This window comes from Scyliorhinus canicula, chromosome 8 (assembly GCF_902713615.1).
Source record: "Scyliorhinus canicula chromosome 8, sScyCan1.1, whole genome shotgun sequence".
In the NCBI taxonomy this organism is placed as follows: domain Eukaryota; kingdom Metazoa; phylum Chordata; class Chondrichthyes; order Carcharhiniformes; family Scyliorhinidae; genus Scyliorhinus; species Scyliorhinus canicula.
Window position 1 is genome coordinate 150585681 of NC_052153.1, and position 19874 is coordinate 150605554.

Genomic DNA, 19874 nt, shown 5'->3' on the forward strand with positions numbered 1-19874 from the left:
GGGCACCAATATCCTGGGGGGGAGATTTGTTAGTGCTCTTTGGGGGGGTTTAAACTAATTCAGCAGGGGCATGGGAACCTGGATTGTAGTTTTGGGGTACGGGAGATTGAGAGTATAGAGGTCAGGAGCACAGATTTGACTTTGCAGGAGGGTGCCAGTGTTCAGGTAGGTGGTTTGAAGTGTGTCTACTTCAATGCCAGGAGTATACGAAATAAGGTAGGGGAACTGGCAGCATGGGTTGGTACCTGGGACTTCGATGTTGTGGCCATTTCAGAGACATGGATAGAGCAGGGACAGGAATGGTTGTTGCAGGTTCCGGGGTTTAGGTGTTTTAGTAAGCTCAGAGAAGGGGGCAAAAGAGGGGGAGGTGTGGCGCTGCTAGTCAAGGACAGTATTACGGTGGCGGAAAGGATGCTAGATGGGGACTCTTCTTCTGAGGTAGTATGGGCTGAGGTTAGAAACAGGAAAGGAGAGGTCACGCTGTTGGGAGTTTTCTATAGGCCACCTAATAGTTCTAGGGATGTAGAGGAAAGGATGGCGAAGATGATTCTGGAAAAGAGCGAAGGTAACAGGGTAGTTGTTATGGGAGACTTTAACTTTCCAAATATTGACTGGAAAAGATATAGTTCGAGTACATTAGATGGGTCATTCTTTGTACAATGTGTGCAGGAGGGTTTCCTGACACAATATGTTGACAGGCCAACAAGAGGCGAGGCCACATTGGATTTGGTTTTGGGTAATGAACCAGGCCAGGTGTTAGATCTGGAGGTAGGTGAGCACTTTGGAAACAGTGACCACAATTCGGTGACCTTTACGTTAGTGATGGAAAGGGATAAGTATACCCCGCAGGGCAAGAGTTATAGCTGGGGGAAGGGCAATTATGATGCTATTAGACATGACTTAGGATGTGTTGGTTGGAGAAGTAGGCTGCAAGGGTTGGGCACACTGGATATGTGGAGCTTGTTCAAGGAACAGCTATTGCATGTTCTTGATAAATACGTACCAGTCAGGCAGGGAGGAAGGGGTCGAGCGAGGGAACCGTGGTTTACCAAAGAAGTGGAATCTCTTGTTAAGAGGAAGAAGGAGGCCTATGTGAAGATGAGGTGTGAAGTTTCAGTTGGGGCGCTTGATAGTTACAAGGAAGCGAGGAAGGATCTAAAGAGAGTGCTGAGACGAGCAAGGAGGGGACATGAGAAGTCTTTGGCAGGTAGGATCAAGGAAAACCCAAAAGCTTTCTATAGGTATGTCAGGAATAAAAGAATGACTAGGGTAAGAGTAGGGCCAGTCAAGGACAGTGGTGGGAAGTTGTGTGTGGAGGCTGAGGAGATAAGCGAGATACTAAATGAATACTTTTCGTCAGTATTCACTCAAGAAAAAGATAATATTGTGGAGGAGAATGCTGAGACCCAGGCTATTAGAATAGATGGCATTGAGGTGCGTAGGGAAGAAGTGTTGGCAATTCTGGACAAGGTGAAAATAGATAAGTCCCCGAGGCCGGATGGGATTTATCCTAGGATTCTCTGGGAAGACAGGGAAGAGATTGCTGAGCCTTTGGCTTTGATTTTTAGGTCATCATTGGCTACAGGAATAGTGCCAGAGGACTGGAGGATAGCAAATGTGGTCCCTTTGTTCAAGAAGGGGAGTAGAGATAACCCCGGTAACTATAGGCCGGTGAGCCTAACGTCTGTGGTGGGTAAAGTCTTGGAGAGGATTATAAAAGATACGATTTATAATCATCTAGATAGGAATAATATGATTAGGGACAGTCAGCATGGTTTTGTGAAGGGTAGGTCATGCCTCACAAACCTTATCGAGTTCTTTGAGAAGGTGACTGAACAGGTAGACGAGGGTAGAGCAGTTGATGTGGTGTATATGGATTTCAGTAAAGCGTTTGATAAGGTTCCCCACGGTCGGCTATTGCAGAAAATATGGAGGCTGGGGATTGAGGGTGATTTAGAGATGTGGATCAGAAATTGGCTAGTTGAAAGAAGACAGAGAGTGGTAGTTGATGGGAAATGTTCAGAATGGAGTTCAGTTACGAGTGGCATACCACAAGGATCTGTTCTGGGGCCGTTGCTGTTTGTCATTTTTATAAATGACCTAGAGGAGGGCGCAGAAGGATGGGTGAGTAAATTTGCAGACGACACTAAAGTCGGTGGAGTTGTAGACAGTGCGGAAGGATGTTGCAGGTTACAGAGGGACATAGATAAGCTGCAGAGCTGGGCTGAGAGGTGGCAAATGGAGTTTAATGTGGAGAAGTGTGAGGTGATTCACTTTGGAAAGAATAACAGAAATGCGGAATATTTGGCTAATGGTAAAATTCTTGGTAGTGTGGATGAGCAGAGGGATCTCGGTGTCCATGTACATAGATCCCTGAAAGTTGCCACCCAGGTTGATAGGGTTGTGAAGAAGGCCTATGGTGTGTTGGCCTTTATTGGTAGAGGGATTGAGTTCTTGAGCCATGAGGTCATGTTGCAGTTGTACAAAACTCTAGTGCGGCCGAATTTGGAGTATTGCGTACAGTTCTGGTCGCCTCATTATAGGAAGGACGTGGAAGCTTTGGAACGGGTGCAGAGGAGATTTACCAGGATGTTGCCTGGTATGGAGGGAAAATCTTATGAGGAAAGGCTGATGGACTTGAGGTTGTTTTCGTTAGAGAGAAGAAGGTTAAGAGGTGACTTAATAGAGGCATACAAAATGATCAGAGGGTTAGATAGGGTGGACAGCGAGAGCCTTCTCCCGCGGATGGAGGTGGCTAGCACGAGGGGACATAGCCTTAAATTGAGGGGTAATAGATATAGGACTGAGGTCAGAGGTGGGTTTTTTAAGCAAAGAGTGGTGAGGCCGTGGAATGCCCTACCTGCAACAGTAGTGAACACGCCAACATTGAGGGCATTTAAAAGTTTATTGGATAAGCATATGGATGATAAGGGCATAGTGTAGGTTAGATGGCCTTTAGATTTTTTCCATGTCGGTGCAACATCGAGGGCCGAAGGGCCTGTACTGCGCTGTATCGTTCTATGTTCTATGTTCACTGCCTGCAGGCCAGCTCCAAGGTGGTCTGGGAATCCCTGGCCCAAGACCACCTAAAGTGGAGAACAAGCATTTGGGATCCAGCTGAACACTGAGAGTTTCAACGCCAGGAGCAAACTGAAGCCAAGAATCGACAGCGAGAGGAGCACATGGCAATCCAGGCATCCCACCTACCCACTTCTACAACCACCGTCTGTCCCACTGTGTCAGAGAGTGCAGGTCACCTGAGAACTCATTTTTAGTGTGAAAGCAACTCAACCCAACTCAACGGAATCTCCAATTCATCTAGGATTCGCCCGCCTCACCAACGAGGCCTCAATTGGGCACTGATTCACAAAGTCGTCAGCCAATTGTGATGGCACCTCAGGAGGTCTCGCTGGGGAGTTGAGGCCCCTGGGTGATTGGGCACTGGGTGTGGTGGTACCCGAGCACTCCCCTGGTACCTGGGCATTGCTAACCCTGGCCCCCTGGCACTGACAGGGTGCCTGGGTGGTACTGTCAGGCTGGCAGGGGCTCTGCCAGGGGTGCAGGCTGGTAATTCCAAGGTGCCAGGTTGCCCTTGCCAGGTGTCGGGCTTGGGGGTGCCTTGTCCAGAAGAGGTGGGGTGAGGGGGAGGCTCGTGGACCTCCGAAGAGGTAAGTTGGGTGAAGTGGAGGTGTCCTGAGGCCGCGGTCAAGGGTCAAAAGGTTGGGGCTGCCTTTGAAAATGACTCCCCAATCCACGAGTAGTCTTTCTGTATTGGCAAGCTGAGCCCGTCAGTGCAGGAAATGACTTAATGAGTGACTTCGATGAGGAGATCCTCACTGGGGTCAAATGAAAATGGAAATGAAAACGAAAATGAAAATCGCTTATTGTCACAAGTAGGCTTCAGTGAAGTTACTGTGAAAAGCCCCTAGTCGCCACATTCCGGCGCCTGTTCGGGGAGGCTGGTACGGGAATTGAACCTGCGCTGCTGGTCTTAGTCTGCTTTACAAGCCAGCTATTTAGCCCATTGTGCTAAACCAACGAAGGGTCAAGCGTTGAGCAAGACCCCGCTAAACGCGCCGTTCAGTAGACTTTAACTCGAGTCGGCTGAATCGTGCCCAATATAGCACCTTACTTTCTGCTTAGCAAGATAATCAGGAACACATGATGCACCTTGTATATTTTTATTGGGTAAACTATTATAAATATTATGAAACAGAATACATCTAACAATTAGGAATATAGATCATAATTATTTTATTAATTATCTTGAAAACATGCAGTTAGTCTTGCCAAAATTGAAAATGAGTGCAGCTAAAAGGGAGGGTACAATTTTGTGGTGTTGATATGCACATCAATTGTTGATGAAGATTGAATACAAGCAGTTGGTCAACACTACATCTATTCCATATTGGCTCTTTACTGTATATACTTTAAACTTTGGAATAATACTGGATAACAATGATTTCCAACACATATAACCAGTATTTATTTTTGAGAATTTGATAATTGAGTGCATGATTAAAGGACAGAATATTGTATTCATATTTTATGAGCAAATGCTTTATACTTACAATTTGATTTAATTTTCCACACTCTTTTCTACCATTTCAATCATGATTGCCTGCTTTTATCATCTTTTCTAAGCTCTGAGTTTATGTTAACAGAATTCAACATGGTCTCCTACACCATAGAATCCCTACAGTGCTGAATAAGGCCATTCGGCCCATCAAGTCTGCATCAGCTTCCAAAAGAACACTCTACTTAGACCCACTCCCCCGCCCTATCCTTGCAACTCCACATATTGATCATGGCCAATCCACCGAACATTCACATCTTTGGACTGTGGGAGGAAACCGGAACCCCCCAAGGAAATCCTCGCAGACATGGGGGAGAACATGCATACTGCACACAGTCGGCCAAGGCCGGAATTGAACCCGGTCCCTGGCGTTGTGAGGAAGTTGCTAACCACTGTGCCACCCAACCAATGGAAGTGCTATCATAAAATCATAGAATCCCTACAGTGCAGAAGGAGGCCATTTGGCCCATTGAGTCTGCATAAGACCATAAGACATAGGAGCAGAATTATGCCACTCAGCCCATCGCGCCCGCTCCACCATTCAATTATGGCTGATATTTTCCTCACCCCCATTCTCCTGCCTTTTCCACTTAACGTCAAGAACCTATCTATCTCTGTCTTAAAGACACTCAGTGATTTGGCCTCCACAGCCTTCTGCATCAAAGATTTCCACAGATTCACCACTCTCTGGTTGAAGAAACTCCTCCTCATCTCTGTTTTGAAACATCATCCCTTTAGTCTGAGATTGTGTCCTAGTTTTCCTAGAGATTGTGTCCTACTAGTTTTACCTACTCTCCACGTCCACTCTATCCAGGCCTCATCCCCGTAACCCATACCCTAACCTGCACATCCCTGGACACGAAGGGGAAATTTATCATGGTCAATACACCTAATCCGCACATGTTTGGACTTTGAGAGGAAACTGGACCACCCGGAGGAAACCCATGCAGACATAGGGAGAACGTACAAACTCCACGCAGACAGTGACCCAAGGCCGGAATTGAACCTGGGTCCCTGGCGCCGTGAAGCAGCAGTGCTGACTGCTGTGCCACCATGCCGCTCGTTGGAGACATACACACATTTTCCCCACCTCCTCATTATGAGGCCTGGCTAAAAAGCAACTAATTTTATTTCATGTCTAAATGGCAGAATTCAAGCTCAAGCCAGCACCGGAACTCAAATGTTCAGCAATAATGCAAGGTTGTCATTCCTGAGCATCTAAGTCAATGTTTACTCCAGGATGACTTAAATTATGTAGGAGTTTGAACAAGTGGTCTTCAAGTCTTCACAAGGACTAAATAAAAAGACAAACCACAAGACATTCATGTATCTCACAAAAGAGCATTCTTTTGTTCCTTTATCTTCAATCAGATCAGACACAGATGACAAGCATATGAGATTTTCTATTTCATTAAAAACCCATGATTATTTTATTGTTCCATATTTTCTCTATTTGTAGCTAGTTTGTAATAGTTCCGGCATTGCCTCATACTTCAGCAAATGCATTTTATTACTTAAAAAAACGTTGCATGCATTGGATAAATACCAAGTAAGGTTTTCAACAGAGGACATAATTTAAAATTAAACCTCAAATCTAGAAAATATACCAGAGAAATACATCAAAATTTGACTGGCTAATATCTGGTTAGTAATTACAACGACAAGTATATTTAAAATAAGCATTTGAAATTATATTGGGAGAAATAGCAATACTAATTTGCATATTTAACATTGGACATACTTGCAGTCACCCTGCACATTCTCTATCCTTATTGGCATAGCAAACAAAGTGCTCTTTTCATATCCCTTTGATGACACAGGCTAGATACAATCTGTTCAGCAACATGCTGTGAATAGAGCCAGTTGTTTTAGCCAAGTGTCACTATTAAACAGACAAGAATCGAGGATGGCATATTCTTCCTTGTGCTTACCAAGCTGAGAGTTTGACTATTGATGATACACCAAAATTGCAGCTTTGTGAGGGTTTTATATAAACTGTCAGTTCCACTGGTTGCAGTTGAACAGAAGGGCAAGTTGTGAAGATGTGGCCCTATGATCAGAGATGGTCCAAGCCAATGGACTGCATAATCTAAATAAATATTAACATTGTAAGCTAAAGCTATTGTGCAACTCATTCTTCCGATGTCTAATCAGTAATCTGCATTCTGTTTACAGTATTCCTATTTCTTTAAACTTTTAAATCAATAATGGTTACATTTTATCACCCTTGAGTTTTTCACACTGGGCTACATCTTCTGTCAAGACAAAAGTCCTTGTAGCTTTCATTCATATCAAATAGATAGTGCATATCAGCAGTGATACATTTGTCAGTTACAGTTCCAGACTGCAGAAATCTTCCATGAGCCATCAAGTCGTCATCTTCCTCATTTATCACTCCCTCTTTGTCCTGCTGTTCACTATCTGAGTCTCTGAAGTCTTGAATCAATCTTCCTGTTTTTTGGGATAGATCTTCTGGCATGTATATTTTGTCTGCTCTGCAATACACATCAGGGCTGTATTGTTCTATTGTATAGTAATTGTCTTCTTCTTCTTCTTGACAAGAGCTCCCCTTGGCACTCTCCCCATCAGACTGGGATGATATTTTTATTCTGCTCTTCTGGGAAAGGTCGAAGGGCTCTTCCTGCTCAAAATTGCCCATTAGATCATTCTGTACAATTCCGATCCGCCCTCTCAGCCTGAAGTCTAAAATTTAGGCACATCAACAATCAAGACATCCCACAAAATGTTTTACATAGCTCGATTAAACATGGTAGATAATAATTATACTCTTAATATTGAATTAAATATTTATCATTTAAGTGTTCAAAATTAATGGTTCAGATTTCCATTTGTTAAAGTTTTGAATTGCAAAATAATTATTGTACATAATACCTAATAATGTATTATTAGGACAATCCTTATTGACTACATTTTCTAAATCTCTTTGTTTTAATTTACCCCCCCCCCCCTCTTTGAAGTACCAGATCATTGTTGATGAGGCAGGGCACGGGGTGACATGATGGAATGTTGTGAAGAGGCGACTCGAGGCTGAACTAGGAGCACTTTTGCTCCTCCTGACTCACAGGATGCCAAAGTTTAAAAAATAAAATGATTGTAGTTGATAAACCATGAAAGCTGGAAGGCGGAATTAAAAACAAAGCATTCTAAAATTATCTGTTAGTCACCATCTCACAGACAAAAAGTTAAGCTAATGTTTCAGTTACAGATCCTTCACCACCCAAAACATTATAAATATTAACCTAGTTTAAATTTCTATTACCTGCTCATAATTTATCAAATCGGGAAGAAAAACGGAGAAGTATATAAAAAACAAATAGCAGGTTTTAATTGAACGTTAGAGTTTTTTTTATTTACACCCATTGTTTCAACATGTTTTTGCCTTTGTGATCCTACTCTTTGAGTACAGGATTTGATTGTTTTATTTACCTATCTCAGGGTCACAGTAAGTACAAATGTATTCATTCACAACTGGAACAAAAGGGAATAAAGTGCTATAAATAATAGGGCGCATGAGCTTGAGTGTTTGATGTTAATCTCTCTTTGTCGTGACACTACAAGTGGGCTGGAAATAGTTTAACCTGTCAAATTATTTCATCCACTCTGGTCTATATTCTGATTAGAATGCAGTTTTGATTTATTTATTACTCTGCCTTATTTAGTTGGCCCGGATAATTGTATTTTATAATGTTTTATTACAGAAGATGCCAACAGATTATTGATAGAGAAGAACAGCCAACTTTGTTCTGGTCAGGGTCAGTACATAGTTTCTACTGTAAGGGTCAATAATAGTTACCATCACTTTCCAATTCACAAAACAGACACGCAGTAGTCAGGATGTTTAGAGAATAAGGAAGAAAAAGCAGACAAGTGGTAATATTTTATATTGAAATATTAATTAATTGAATAACTATCTTCATCTCAGGGATTGCAACAGTTCAAGAAGGCAGCTCACCATTACATTCTCAAGGACAATTAGGGATGGGCAATAAATGCTGGCCGAGCCAACAACACCCATATTCTGTAAAGTCATTTAAAAAAAAACAACTATTCATCAATTTTAAACGTTCGCAATTTAATTGTCGGAAATAAATCTTATGAAGTTACCTATACAAACTATTGATGATAAATAAGTAAATGTGCCACGGTTCTATATCTCTATTGTTTGGCATTTTTCCTTTTTCTACCTTCTTTTTGTTAGCGATGGTAACATAAAAACTGCTCTATGCTTTATTCTTTCCTGCAGGGAGGTTATGTACCAAGAGGACCAAAGATTCAACCCCCATAAAATGGTCCTCTGCAGTGGGGATGGCAGGAAGATGTAATCCATACAAGGAAATAGGTCAGGATTAAATAGCAAAATGTGGAGGATAGGTTTTATAGGATAACCTTTGAGCATTAGAAAATATTTACACATAAGCTTCCTCTGGAGAATAAATGGGTGGAATAGAGTACATCATAAGATAGGTTGCATGTTATGAAGGGAGTGCCTTTGCTTAATATTTTAATGTGTTATCTAGTTTTCACTGATGCCTTTTTACTTTCAAGTTTTTTGCTTTTCTCCATCAGTCTTCATTCTGTGTCACCTTTGTATCAATTTTTTAGAAATGTATTATTTTGTGAGATGTGGGCGCCACTGGCAAGGCCAACATATATTGCCATCCCTAACTGCCCTTGATTTGAGTGGTTTGCTGTGCCATTTCAGAGGACAGATGGGTTTCTAATGGCAATCGAAAATGTATTCATGGGACAGAATTTTCTATTCTGTGCCTGCGTCCTGTGGCTGGGGTGGGAACAGGGTGGTCAGTGCCCAGGGCCTCCACCATAGCACTACCTTTCAGTGCAGGAAGTGGATGAATGACCTTGTCTGTTCAACCAGCGTAAGTGAACTCTCTACTGCTCGCACTCACATCACTGCATGGTAGAAGGGACGTGGAACTCAGTGGCAAGAGCACCAGCCATGCGACTCATGCATAAAAGAGCTACTGAACGTGATAAGGTGATGCCTCATAGTCTCACTGCAGTCTATCTAGTCCAGGGGTGGGCAAACTACGGCCCACGGGCCGCATGCGGCCCGCCAAAGGTCTTTATGCGGCCCACCAAGTCATTAAAAAAAAAACATTTTTTTTTTAAATCTTTTTTTTAAATTTTTTATTATTTTTTTTTAAGGTTAATGGGGGGGGGCTGTTGGGTTACTTACTGGTATAGGGTGGATACGTTGACTTGAGTAGGGTGATCATTGCTCGGCACAACGTCGAGGGCCGATATGTTCTCTATGAGGCGCCCAGAATCATAATCGGGTGAAGTAATTATTTTACTTAATATACTATGCGGCCCTTTAAAATTGTGAATTTCTGAATGTGGCCCTTGCACGGAAAAGTTTGCCCACCCCTGATCTAGTCTGTAGGTGTGAGTACGTGACCATTCTACACTGAAAGCTCAGATGCTGTCTGGGAGGGGAGTGGGGAAAGGAGGATAGACAATGAGGGCACCAGAAAGCACCTCTAATAACATGCCTCTGTGAGTCCTAACCTTCTATCCGCATGGGCTCACAACTGTAGAGTGTGCTGCCCCAGGACCATCAATCAGATGGCACACAACCCAGTGGGTTATTTGTAAGACTGACATGAAAAGAGTACTTGAACTCCAATAAGACACAACAGGAGAGAGAGTGAGAGAGAGGGTGAGAGAGACAGAGAATGGGATGGGGTCAGCCTGACCTCAATAATCCCACTCATATCAAGCCTGCTGGTAGGGGAGGAACCAGACTGAGATAGTGCTAGTGAGAGAGGTCAACTGGCAACCTCCATCCAGTAAGGATCCATGCATAACATAGAAACCTCAGGGTTATGCCGGCGGCAGCTCATGTAGTCACATGATCTCTCTTGTCTCACTTACAGGTGCCAACAGGAAAAGGGCAAGGGAGGGAAGGGTAGCCCTGTCCAGTAGTTCCTCCAGGTCACAGGGGATTGAGGACATTCAGGAGGAGGATGAAAATGCACCTGTAGAGGCATCACAGCAGTTACCTACACCCTCCACCAGTGCAGAAACACACACCTTGGTGGGCACTAGATGTAGTTCAGGCAGGGTCTCACATTCTGTGGTCACTACACAGACACCTGCCCGCAGCAGGAAGAGGCAGGTTAAGCCAAGCTCACCAGCACTGGGACGGACCTCCGTTACCTTCCGATTCTACATTTCCTGAACTAGCCTAGTTATAGTGAGTTAAATAAAATCCCATTACAATTATTCTTCTGTTCACATATTTCTCGTATTTTTATAGAGCAATTTGCTGTTTAGGTTCTTTGCAGCATAATCCTGGAATTAGATTTGCACCCATTGCATTACATTTCCAGCCAAGCTGTCACAGTGAAAGGCTTATCTTGTAGGGTTTTTTAACTTTGCCTCCCAGCTGTCGATGGCATATAGAAATAAATGGTCAACTAAAACCTTTCCAATTGCTTCTGTGGTGCAAGATCTCATGAGGTAGCATGCGGTAGCATTGTGGAATCTTCAGAGAGCATTAGGGAAGAAGGGAAAAGATGAGGAGATGGGGAAAAGAAAGAAATGGAGAGAGGGGTAGAGAGAGAAAGAGAAGAGAAACAATGCAGAGGAAAGAGAGGGAAGGGAAAAGAGGGAAGAAATGTGGTCCAAGAAAGGTGAGAAAGGACAGAAGGAAAGATACAATAACAAGAAAGACAGAGGAGAGAGACAAGTATTCAATGCTCTGAAAATTCAGGTCAAACCCATTTTCTGTTACATGGGTTTACCACATTCTGAAAAGAAGTCTGATAATTCATTAAAACCTGCATTCTTACTTTGTGAATCATGCCCTCCATCCATTACTCCATGTTTAACCTTCATATGACGGGTAAGATTTCCCTTTAGGGTAAATTTGCTGGGACAGTACAGACATTTGAATGGTTTACTGTCAGAGTGCAGGTGCATGTGTCCCATCAAATTGTGCATCCGGTTAAACTCCTTTCCACACAACTGCCAATAAAGATGAAAAACAGTTGTCATTAGGTTTGATTATTAATATCAAAAAAAGTTATATTCTATTGAGGTGCTAAACAAGACAAGGACAGATCTAAGACTGGAGAATGCCATCAAAATTTTTTACTATGGCTTAAGTCAGACCTCCAAGTTTTATTGCCAGAAACAGGGAAGCTTTGATGGGTGGAGGACATTTGACCCCGGGTCCTTGATCCTGAGGAAGGTCTGCTGCTGTCCAGTTAAGTGCCTGAATGGCACATGATACAGTGGGTTTTCTTGAAAAGAGGCGATGTGGGGCTCTTGGTGGTTTTCCAACCAGCGAATGAGACCCCATCACCTCCATTAAATACATCCCAATATGACTTATATTTGAATAATAGTGTAGACAAATAATTGGAGACAGTAATTTCTGACCATTTTTTAAAGCTTCACACTGGCACATGTTGAAACTCCTCGATATATCTATTTATTTATCTACATACCCAACACATGATCTATTTATATATCCTTATAATATCGAGCAATATATCTATTTGTTTGTTTATCTATTTATGCCTGTCTACTAATCTCTTTATTTGGCTGAATTACACCAAAAATGAAGAGAAATATGGCAGGGAAATTGACAGCCAAATGCTCTCCCCCAGAACGCCACCAAGAATCTCCTCCTTGCAGGAAGGGACATGATTGTCCAACACTTGGCCGTCCCTTTGCTTTTAAAGGACATTGATGGGGCATGGGTGAGTGGACAGGATGCAAAACCTCCCTTGCCTCTTGCTTTAACTGTCATCAATCTGAGCAGAGGGATCAATCAACATTCTGGGATGGCAGCAGGAAGCCTGTTAGTGGCTCCATATCAGCCTCCCCGAAGAGGCGCCAGAATGTGGCGACTAGGAGCTTTTCACAGTAACTTCATTGAAGCCAACTCGTGACAATAAGTGATTTTCATTTCATTTCATTTCATTTCAGTAGTATACACTTTTGCCTCTCTTCTACCCAATTATTGTTTTGTTGTTGGCCTTAAATTAAACTTCAGTGCATGCCATCAGGACCCTTCTCCAAATCTTTGATTACCATTTGGAGGATTTTTTTCTCCCCCTCTATTGGGAGGTTTGCTTTCCCTATCATTGGCAGTTCCTCTCCCTTTGCCAGAGATCTTACTGACAGCCTGATATTTCTAATGAGCTGTGATCCAGGAAAATGGGCAATGCAAGTTGGGCCAGGGAGCGGAGATTCCGACCCCCCAACCTCCAGCAACAAACCTGCCCCGGAGGGACGTTCAGCCCACATTCGAACATGTAGATTGAGGGACATGAGAAAAGTAGCTGGAGGACCTCAGGTGAGATAGAAGTAGCTCGCACATGGTCTCTGGCCTACATTGTGAGCATCAATGTCCTAGTCATTGAGTAATTAGAGAAAAACAAATGCTTGAAGCACAAACATGTTGGCTGAAACATTACTAACTGCCATGTAGTTTGTATTTGCTGCTACAGCTATTGCTTTAAAATGACTGTAGCGCCATGTCAAGTTCCCAATCTTCAGGTAGAGGCCCTGAGTAGAAATCAGGAACTTTTCACATGTCAGAGATGAGACACCTGATACTGCACTTGACTGCCTCCTAGTGGTTGCTGAGTATTGACAAAGAGCTGCCTATAAATCTTTGCATCATGAGAGAAAGACTTCATACAAAGGGAGAAAGTACTGACATTTTACTGAGGGACTCAAACACAAGGACCAGACATCTCCAACGTTAGTAAAACCTTGAACGTTGCTTTGAAAATATCTCTTTAAATGGTGCAATTATCTCAATGAACGTAATTATCAATAGTTTAAGTAGCATTTCAACCATCTGCAATCAGTGATTTAGTTTCAATCTGTATGCTTTTACAACTCACAGTAAGAGGTAGCCATCAAACATCTAAATTTAGTGCTAAATCCCAATGTTTCAAATCTCTGGGAGTAGGAGGTTATGAAACAATACTGCTTTCCACACCATGAATTCTTTTGGAGAGGTTTCCGTGTTCTCAGAGAGAGAGGGAGCAAGTCTGTACACTGTCCAAAAGGACCGTGAGAAAACAGGAAGTTTTAAGGAGTACAAGAGAAAGCGAGATGAAATCTATTTGCAGAAAGTTCCTTGGGGACATGAAACTATTGTTAAGCAGGCAGTCAGTGCAGCGATATCCTTCCTTCTGCTGAAGAGGAGCTTCATGCCAAAAGGCATCTATCTGGTCACTGTTTTAACCCCTACCAGGGTCAGTCGCAAGTCTTAGCCTATCTTCATTCATTCTTTAATCAGCTGATAACATTTTTAAAAAATCAAGTCTAAACTGATGTTAATTGTCAAACTTATAGGCATACATTTAGAATGTTGTTAACCCTTATCCTTTCCAACTTAATTATTAATTTTCTGTTGTGCAACATAACTGTCACTGATTGTGTACAGATTTTCTAACGCTGAATAATTAATTACAGCAGTGGAAGGTAGATGAAACGTGTATTAACTGCAGGCCCATCAGCATGAGCAAAATATTATAAATAGCACCTCAACTTGCTGTCAATGTATGGTTTGTTTGTCCCTTTTAGTTTCTGCTTGTTAGCTCATCATGTGAATACTGTAGGTTAGCAAAAAACTTCCATTTTTTAAATCCCTATGCAAGGCACAGATAAGCACTATCTTTATTTCCATACTTCTTTTCAAAAAGGATATTCATATCGTCAAAGTGGTTGAAAAGAACGTGGCCCAGTAATGAGAAAGGTTTCTGATCTTGCTCCCAATAAGTGACTCATGTTTGGAAGGGTTTGGTAATATTTTTGTGTTCTGGCCTAATATGTTCTTTTACGTCCAGTGCTTTCTATGCTTGGACCGCCATGGCACACATACCATTTTGTCAAGCCTGTTTAGAGTGAAATTGTTCTGTGATATATTAGCATACCAATATGGTTTAATGTGTTTAAACATTAATATTTCACAGTGTTGTTTCACCCCATCAGTTGGGTACTGGTCAGTTTTCTGCCTGTGAAAGGTATTGCATTAGATAGTTGATAATTGGCTCATTATTAATAAGTTCCCACTTTGTTCTGTCTGTTTCTTATTTACAAAGTAATTAGAACTGTAATGCTTGTGATTTGTTCCTGGACTTTTTCCATTTTATATCACAGTCTGCTATAATAGCTCCAGGCATTCATTCTTACGTTGCACAGATATTATCCTCCATTGTAAATGATTATAATTCTATAAAGCTGTTTTTGTGCCCCTAAAATCTTTCTCACAAGGTGAGGTTGTCATAATGATTTGCTTACTTCATATATATATTAAAAGGCAATTTCAGTTCCATGCACCGTGTGGTCCATTTGAGTGCAAGAAAGAAAGACTTGAAATTAAATCCAGGCTGGCTCTGCATTTTTAAAAGTATGTGAAAAGCAGTTTGATAAAAGATTTGATTAAATGTTAAAAAAACTATCTGTGCAAAGTAACAATCTTCTAAGCATGTAGTGAGGCCTTGGACGCTTGGCAAATACAAGCATCAAGTCCATACAACTTTTGATTTCTATCTCCATTTTAAATGCTTCATGTCATCAGCGTGCTGGGTCACCAGATAATATTTGCAAACTTCCTCATACAGAAAACAAATCTACTTTTAGAAAGTGTGATTAGAATCAGTTGTGCATTGAGTTACTGATGTGTTTGTGCTGATTTGTGTCACTCAGCTGCTTGAGTTTCCATAAGGTTAACGTTGATAGCCTCAGCCACTGTTCATTTCACCACACCCTCATCATTGATCTATCAATAATCTCTACCAATCATGACTCATATTTAACATTCATAACTTCACCTCACTCTCACACTGGAAGCCTCACATCCACATCTCACAGCTTAGAAACATGCCAGCTATTCAACAATGACAGCTACATCACCCAAGCAGATCACGTGGCACTCAATAACATGTCCACCTCTCTTGCAGAGTAGCACACAATTGAAGACAGCTGGAGCTAACTTGACATGGAAAGGAAATCTGGCATGTCCTAAACTCCCATGGGGGAGATAGTGCTGTCATTTTTGGAATTACTAAATTGGCAGGGCAGAAAATATTGAAAATATTGATGGCATTTTAATACCTAATCCTCCTTCTGACATCCCAGTTCCCTCTCATACCACACTCTGTTCTTATTTAGAAGCTTCATTTATGTAGTTATGCACCTCCAGCTTTTCCCTATTCCCCTCGCCACAACCTTACAATATGCCTTTCTCATTTCACCAAAAGGTGCCACCTGGCTTGAAAATGAAGGAACACCAAGACAAGCGTGATGATGAAGGCATGATTGCTTGACTTCACAGTCACAGACACCAGCTCAGCTGTTGAAGTTGTGCATATATTCGAGAATAGATGACAAGTGGGATCCGCACATGGTCAGAGACTAGGCTCTACTGTATTGCAGCCAGAGAAACGGGGAAGGGTAAAGTAGGTGCCAACTCACTGGAGGGTAAGGTGGCATATGGCTTCTTCTGCAGAATGACATTGAAGGGACAACCTAAGCAGAAATAAGACGGATACATGGAATGCTTGATGCATTGGGAATCCTGCGAGTAGTTGTGCAATCAATGTTAAGGAGCATTTAGAGTCCAGCACAAAGATGGCCCAGGGCATTGTACAGAGCTCGGAGCCCATTTTCTTTCAACATAGAAGAGGTGGCTAATTCGGTTTTCACACTTGTTGCCCCAACCATGTGCAGTGTGCAATTACCGTGCAGCAACATCCACTGCAGCACAAGCAATGTCTGAATGTGGTTGTAAACTTAAAGCTCTGTCAGCTTGCTTCCCTGCAAGGTCAGACTGCTGCCACCATCGTTGTGGTTACCGGAGTTCCAAGGGAGTAGGCTCTCGCAGCAGCACAGCAATCTGTCCTCCAGCAGATTACTAACATCACTAAGGTGTCGCCCCAGAGGGCGGGGCAGCAGTGACATGGTGGAATGCAAGCCTGCTGTCCTCTCTCAGTGTGACACCCCTTGTCCTCCATTCTGCCATTCTCCCTTGGTATGTCTGCCAGCAGGCCAGCCCAGATTGCTGCTGCTCATGCTGCAATGGTGCAGTCCATAACCAGGCCTTCTAGGCTCAGAGCTGCTCGAGGTTGCCATCCATGGCCATGTACCGGCCATGCTGCAGTCACTGGGCTAGCACTATGTAGGAGCACTAGTCCAGGCTAAGGCACGTTGAAGACAGGCTCTAAGGGATATACAATGGTGATGATTTTAGTCTGAATGCAATATGGCATATCCTCATTGATAAATTTGATTTTCAATATTTATTACTGGTAGCTTTAATTTTTGCATTGTGGCCATGGGATGGTCAGTGACAGAGGGAAGGAAAAGTGCTAGCCTGTTGGGTATGGGAATTGGGGTTACAGTTCCTGGTATCACACTTGAGTAAGCTCTTCACTGCAACCAGGCTGAAGGAATCTGGCTAGGATGCATCCTCCCTTTCGCCTCATCAGCTACTAAAGCTGATGGCAAACGTTGTTCCCATGTGTTGAGGTTATGCAGCAGGAAGCAAAACGCTATGAATCCAGAGACCACCTTGCAAAGTTCTGCTGGGCTCCTCCAGCACGGTCCAGGCATTGGAAGCGTTCTTTCAGCATGCCAATGATCTCTCATGCGGCAGCATAGCTTTCATTGCTTGCATGCTCTGCATGGGATACGTATCATGGCCTCAGCCGTATATTCCGTGGATAACCTTTCCCACCCAGTAGACACCCGTTGGTTTGCCATAGCAGTTCAAATGCAGAGAGCAAAATGGACTGCCAAAGAATGGAGGCCTCCTGACCTCTGCCAGGATAGTGGGCAGGGTATCACTGCCCATGCTCACACACCAGCTGGATGTTGAGGAAGTGGAATCCCTGGCATTTTCAGCATTAGGCAGTGTTGTCACAAGGTGCCTGCACAGCAATGACAGCCTGAAATCCTACCAAAGCCGTGTGCACATTTCACCTCCTTCACTCTGGCAAGAGAGAATGAAATGATGTTATTGAGCCTCAGTGACCTCTCTTAAACAACAATGCACAGCAGCTGAATGATACTGCAGAAATCCTTAGCTCCAGCCTGGAAAATGTAATTTGCATATTAAGTTCATTAACATGGTCACTGTTAGAGCCATTGGCAATGCAGTCTTTGCCAACCTCTGAGGTTACAATTCAGAATATATCAAAGAATTACAGAATGGTTTCAGACCGAAAGAGGCCATTCAGCCCATTGTGTCCCTGCCCGATCTCTACAGGAGCAACTGACTTAGTCTCACTCCCCATATCCCCGCAACATTTTTTTCTTCTGAAAATTTGAAAGCTTCGATTGAATCTGCCTCCACCACTTACTGAGGCATTATATTCCAGACTCTAACCACTTCCTGCTTAAAAATGTTTCTCCTCATATTGTCGTTGTTTCTTGTGCCGACCATCTTCAATCAGCGTCCTTAGGTTCTAGATCCTTCCGCCTGAGGGAACAGTTTTTCTATGTCTACTTTGACCAGGCCCATCATGATTTTACACACCTCCATCTAATCTCCTCTTAACCATCTCTTCTCGAAGGAGATCGATCCTAGCTTCTCCAACCTGTCGATATAACTGCAGTTCTTCATCTTTGGAACAATTCACGTGAATATTTTCTGCACCCTCTCTAATGACCTCATGTTCTTCCTAAAGTGTGGTGCCCAGAACTGGACACAATGACTGGGATTTAGTGTGGGCAATGGAAGATTTTGTCCAGCTGTGAGAGAATTGGTGGGAGGCTCATGTTGCTTTTCATCAGGAGACCCGAAGCAATCAGGCAACATTGCACCTCCCTTTTGATTAAACTCCTAGCAAGGCAGATATCCCACCTCTGAGAGCTGATGGCCAATTGGAAAGCAGTATCTCTCCATTGCTGGCAACGCCCCTAGGAGCGATAGCCATTCCCGGTACTCCAGTGGGGCTTTCACCACGGATCACCTGTGGATCCCGAGAGAGGTGAGTTTGGGTGGGATAGAGGCACAAGGAACGGGTGGGTGGGGGTCCCCGGCGAGGGGATGGAGGGCCTGGCGGGAGCAAGGGTCCCTCTTTTCTCCATGCTGGGTCTCTTGATTCGGCATGAAGAGCCCGTGAACATTGGACTTCTCCAGGTAGGCCACCAGCTAGCTGATAGAGTTTGCTGAACATCGTTCCTGAATTGAAAGTCTCCTGCCTGCTGCTGGTTGAATACCAGTGGCTGTCAGATGAGGCCCTTAAGTCTAAGACGCCGTATCTCAGACATGATCAGAGGGAGGTAGGATCTCCACCCCATACCCTCCTGCAGATCACACGGCCACTTTCCCCTAACCTTCAAACTCACTTGGTGGGTGCATTAGATTCTGTGCAATATTTCATAGAATCATAGAATCACTACATTGCAGAAGGAGACCATTCGGCCCATTGAGTCTGCACTGACCCTCCAAATGAATACTCTACATAGGCAAACTCCCTGCCCACCCTGTGCTATTCCTGTAAACAAGCCTGCACATCTCTGGACTCTAAGTGAAAATTTAGCATGGCCAAACCACCTAATCTTTGGACTGTGGAGGAAACTGGAGCACCTGGAGGAAACCCACGCAGGCAGAATGTGCAAACTCCACACATTCACCCAAGGTTGGATTTGAACCCGGGTCCCTGCCACGGTGAGGCAGCAGTGCTAACCACCGTCCACCATTCCTTTCAGTTGAGGCCTTTCCAGTGTTTTATACAAGTTTGTCATAGCTTCCTTGCATTTGTACTCTATACGGCGTCGGGGTGCGGTTCACGCCGCCCCGCCCTCCCCGGCGATTCTCCGACCCCGCCCCATGTTCCTGTATGCTCTATTAACCACATTCTCAACCTGCTCTGCCACCTTCAATGATCTGTGCACATATACCCTCTGCTCCTGCACCCTCTTTAGAATTGTGCCATTTGTTTTATTTTGCCTCTCCTTGTTCTTCACATCAAAATGGATCACTTCAGACTAAGCTGCAATGAATTTCATCTGCTACCTTTCTGCCCATTCCACAAACCTGTCAATGTCGTTTTAAAATTAAACACAATCCTCCTCACAGTTCACAACACTTCCAAGTTTTGTGTCATCTGTCATTCTAAGATTGTGCGATATATAGCCAAGTCAAGGTCATTAATATATTGAGAAAAGCAGGAGTCCTAATACAGATTCCTGGGAAATCCTACTGTTTACCTCCCTCTAGTCCAAGCAACAACTATTCACAACCACTTTAATATAAAAGCAAAATACTGTGGATGCTGGA

The 19874-nt window shown here is 43.3% G+C and overlaps 1 protein-coding gene across 1 annotated transcript in view; it reads right to left on the reverse strand.

Moving 5' to 3' along the window:
• Positions 1 to 5897: 5897 nt before the first annotated feature.
• The window catches only part of znf366 (zinc finger protein 366), a 64039-nt gene continuing 50062 nt past the window's right edge, over positions 5898 to 19874 (reverse strand). Inside the window, 2 exon segments of the mRNA XM_038805430.1 lie at positions 5898 to 7279; positions 11413 to 11587. Coding sequence (XP_038661358.1) covers positions 6813 to 7279; positions 11413 to 11587 — 642 coding nt within the window. The 3' untranslated portion in view covers positions 5898 to 6812.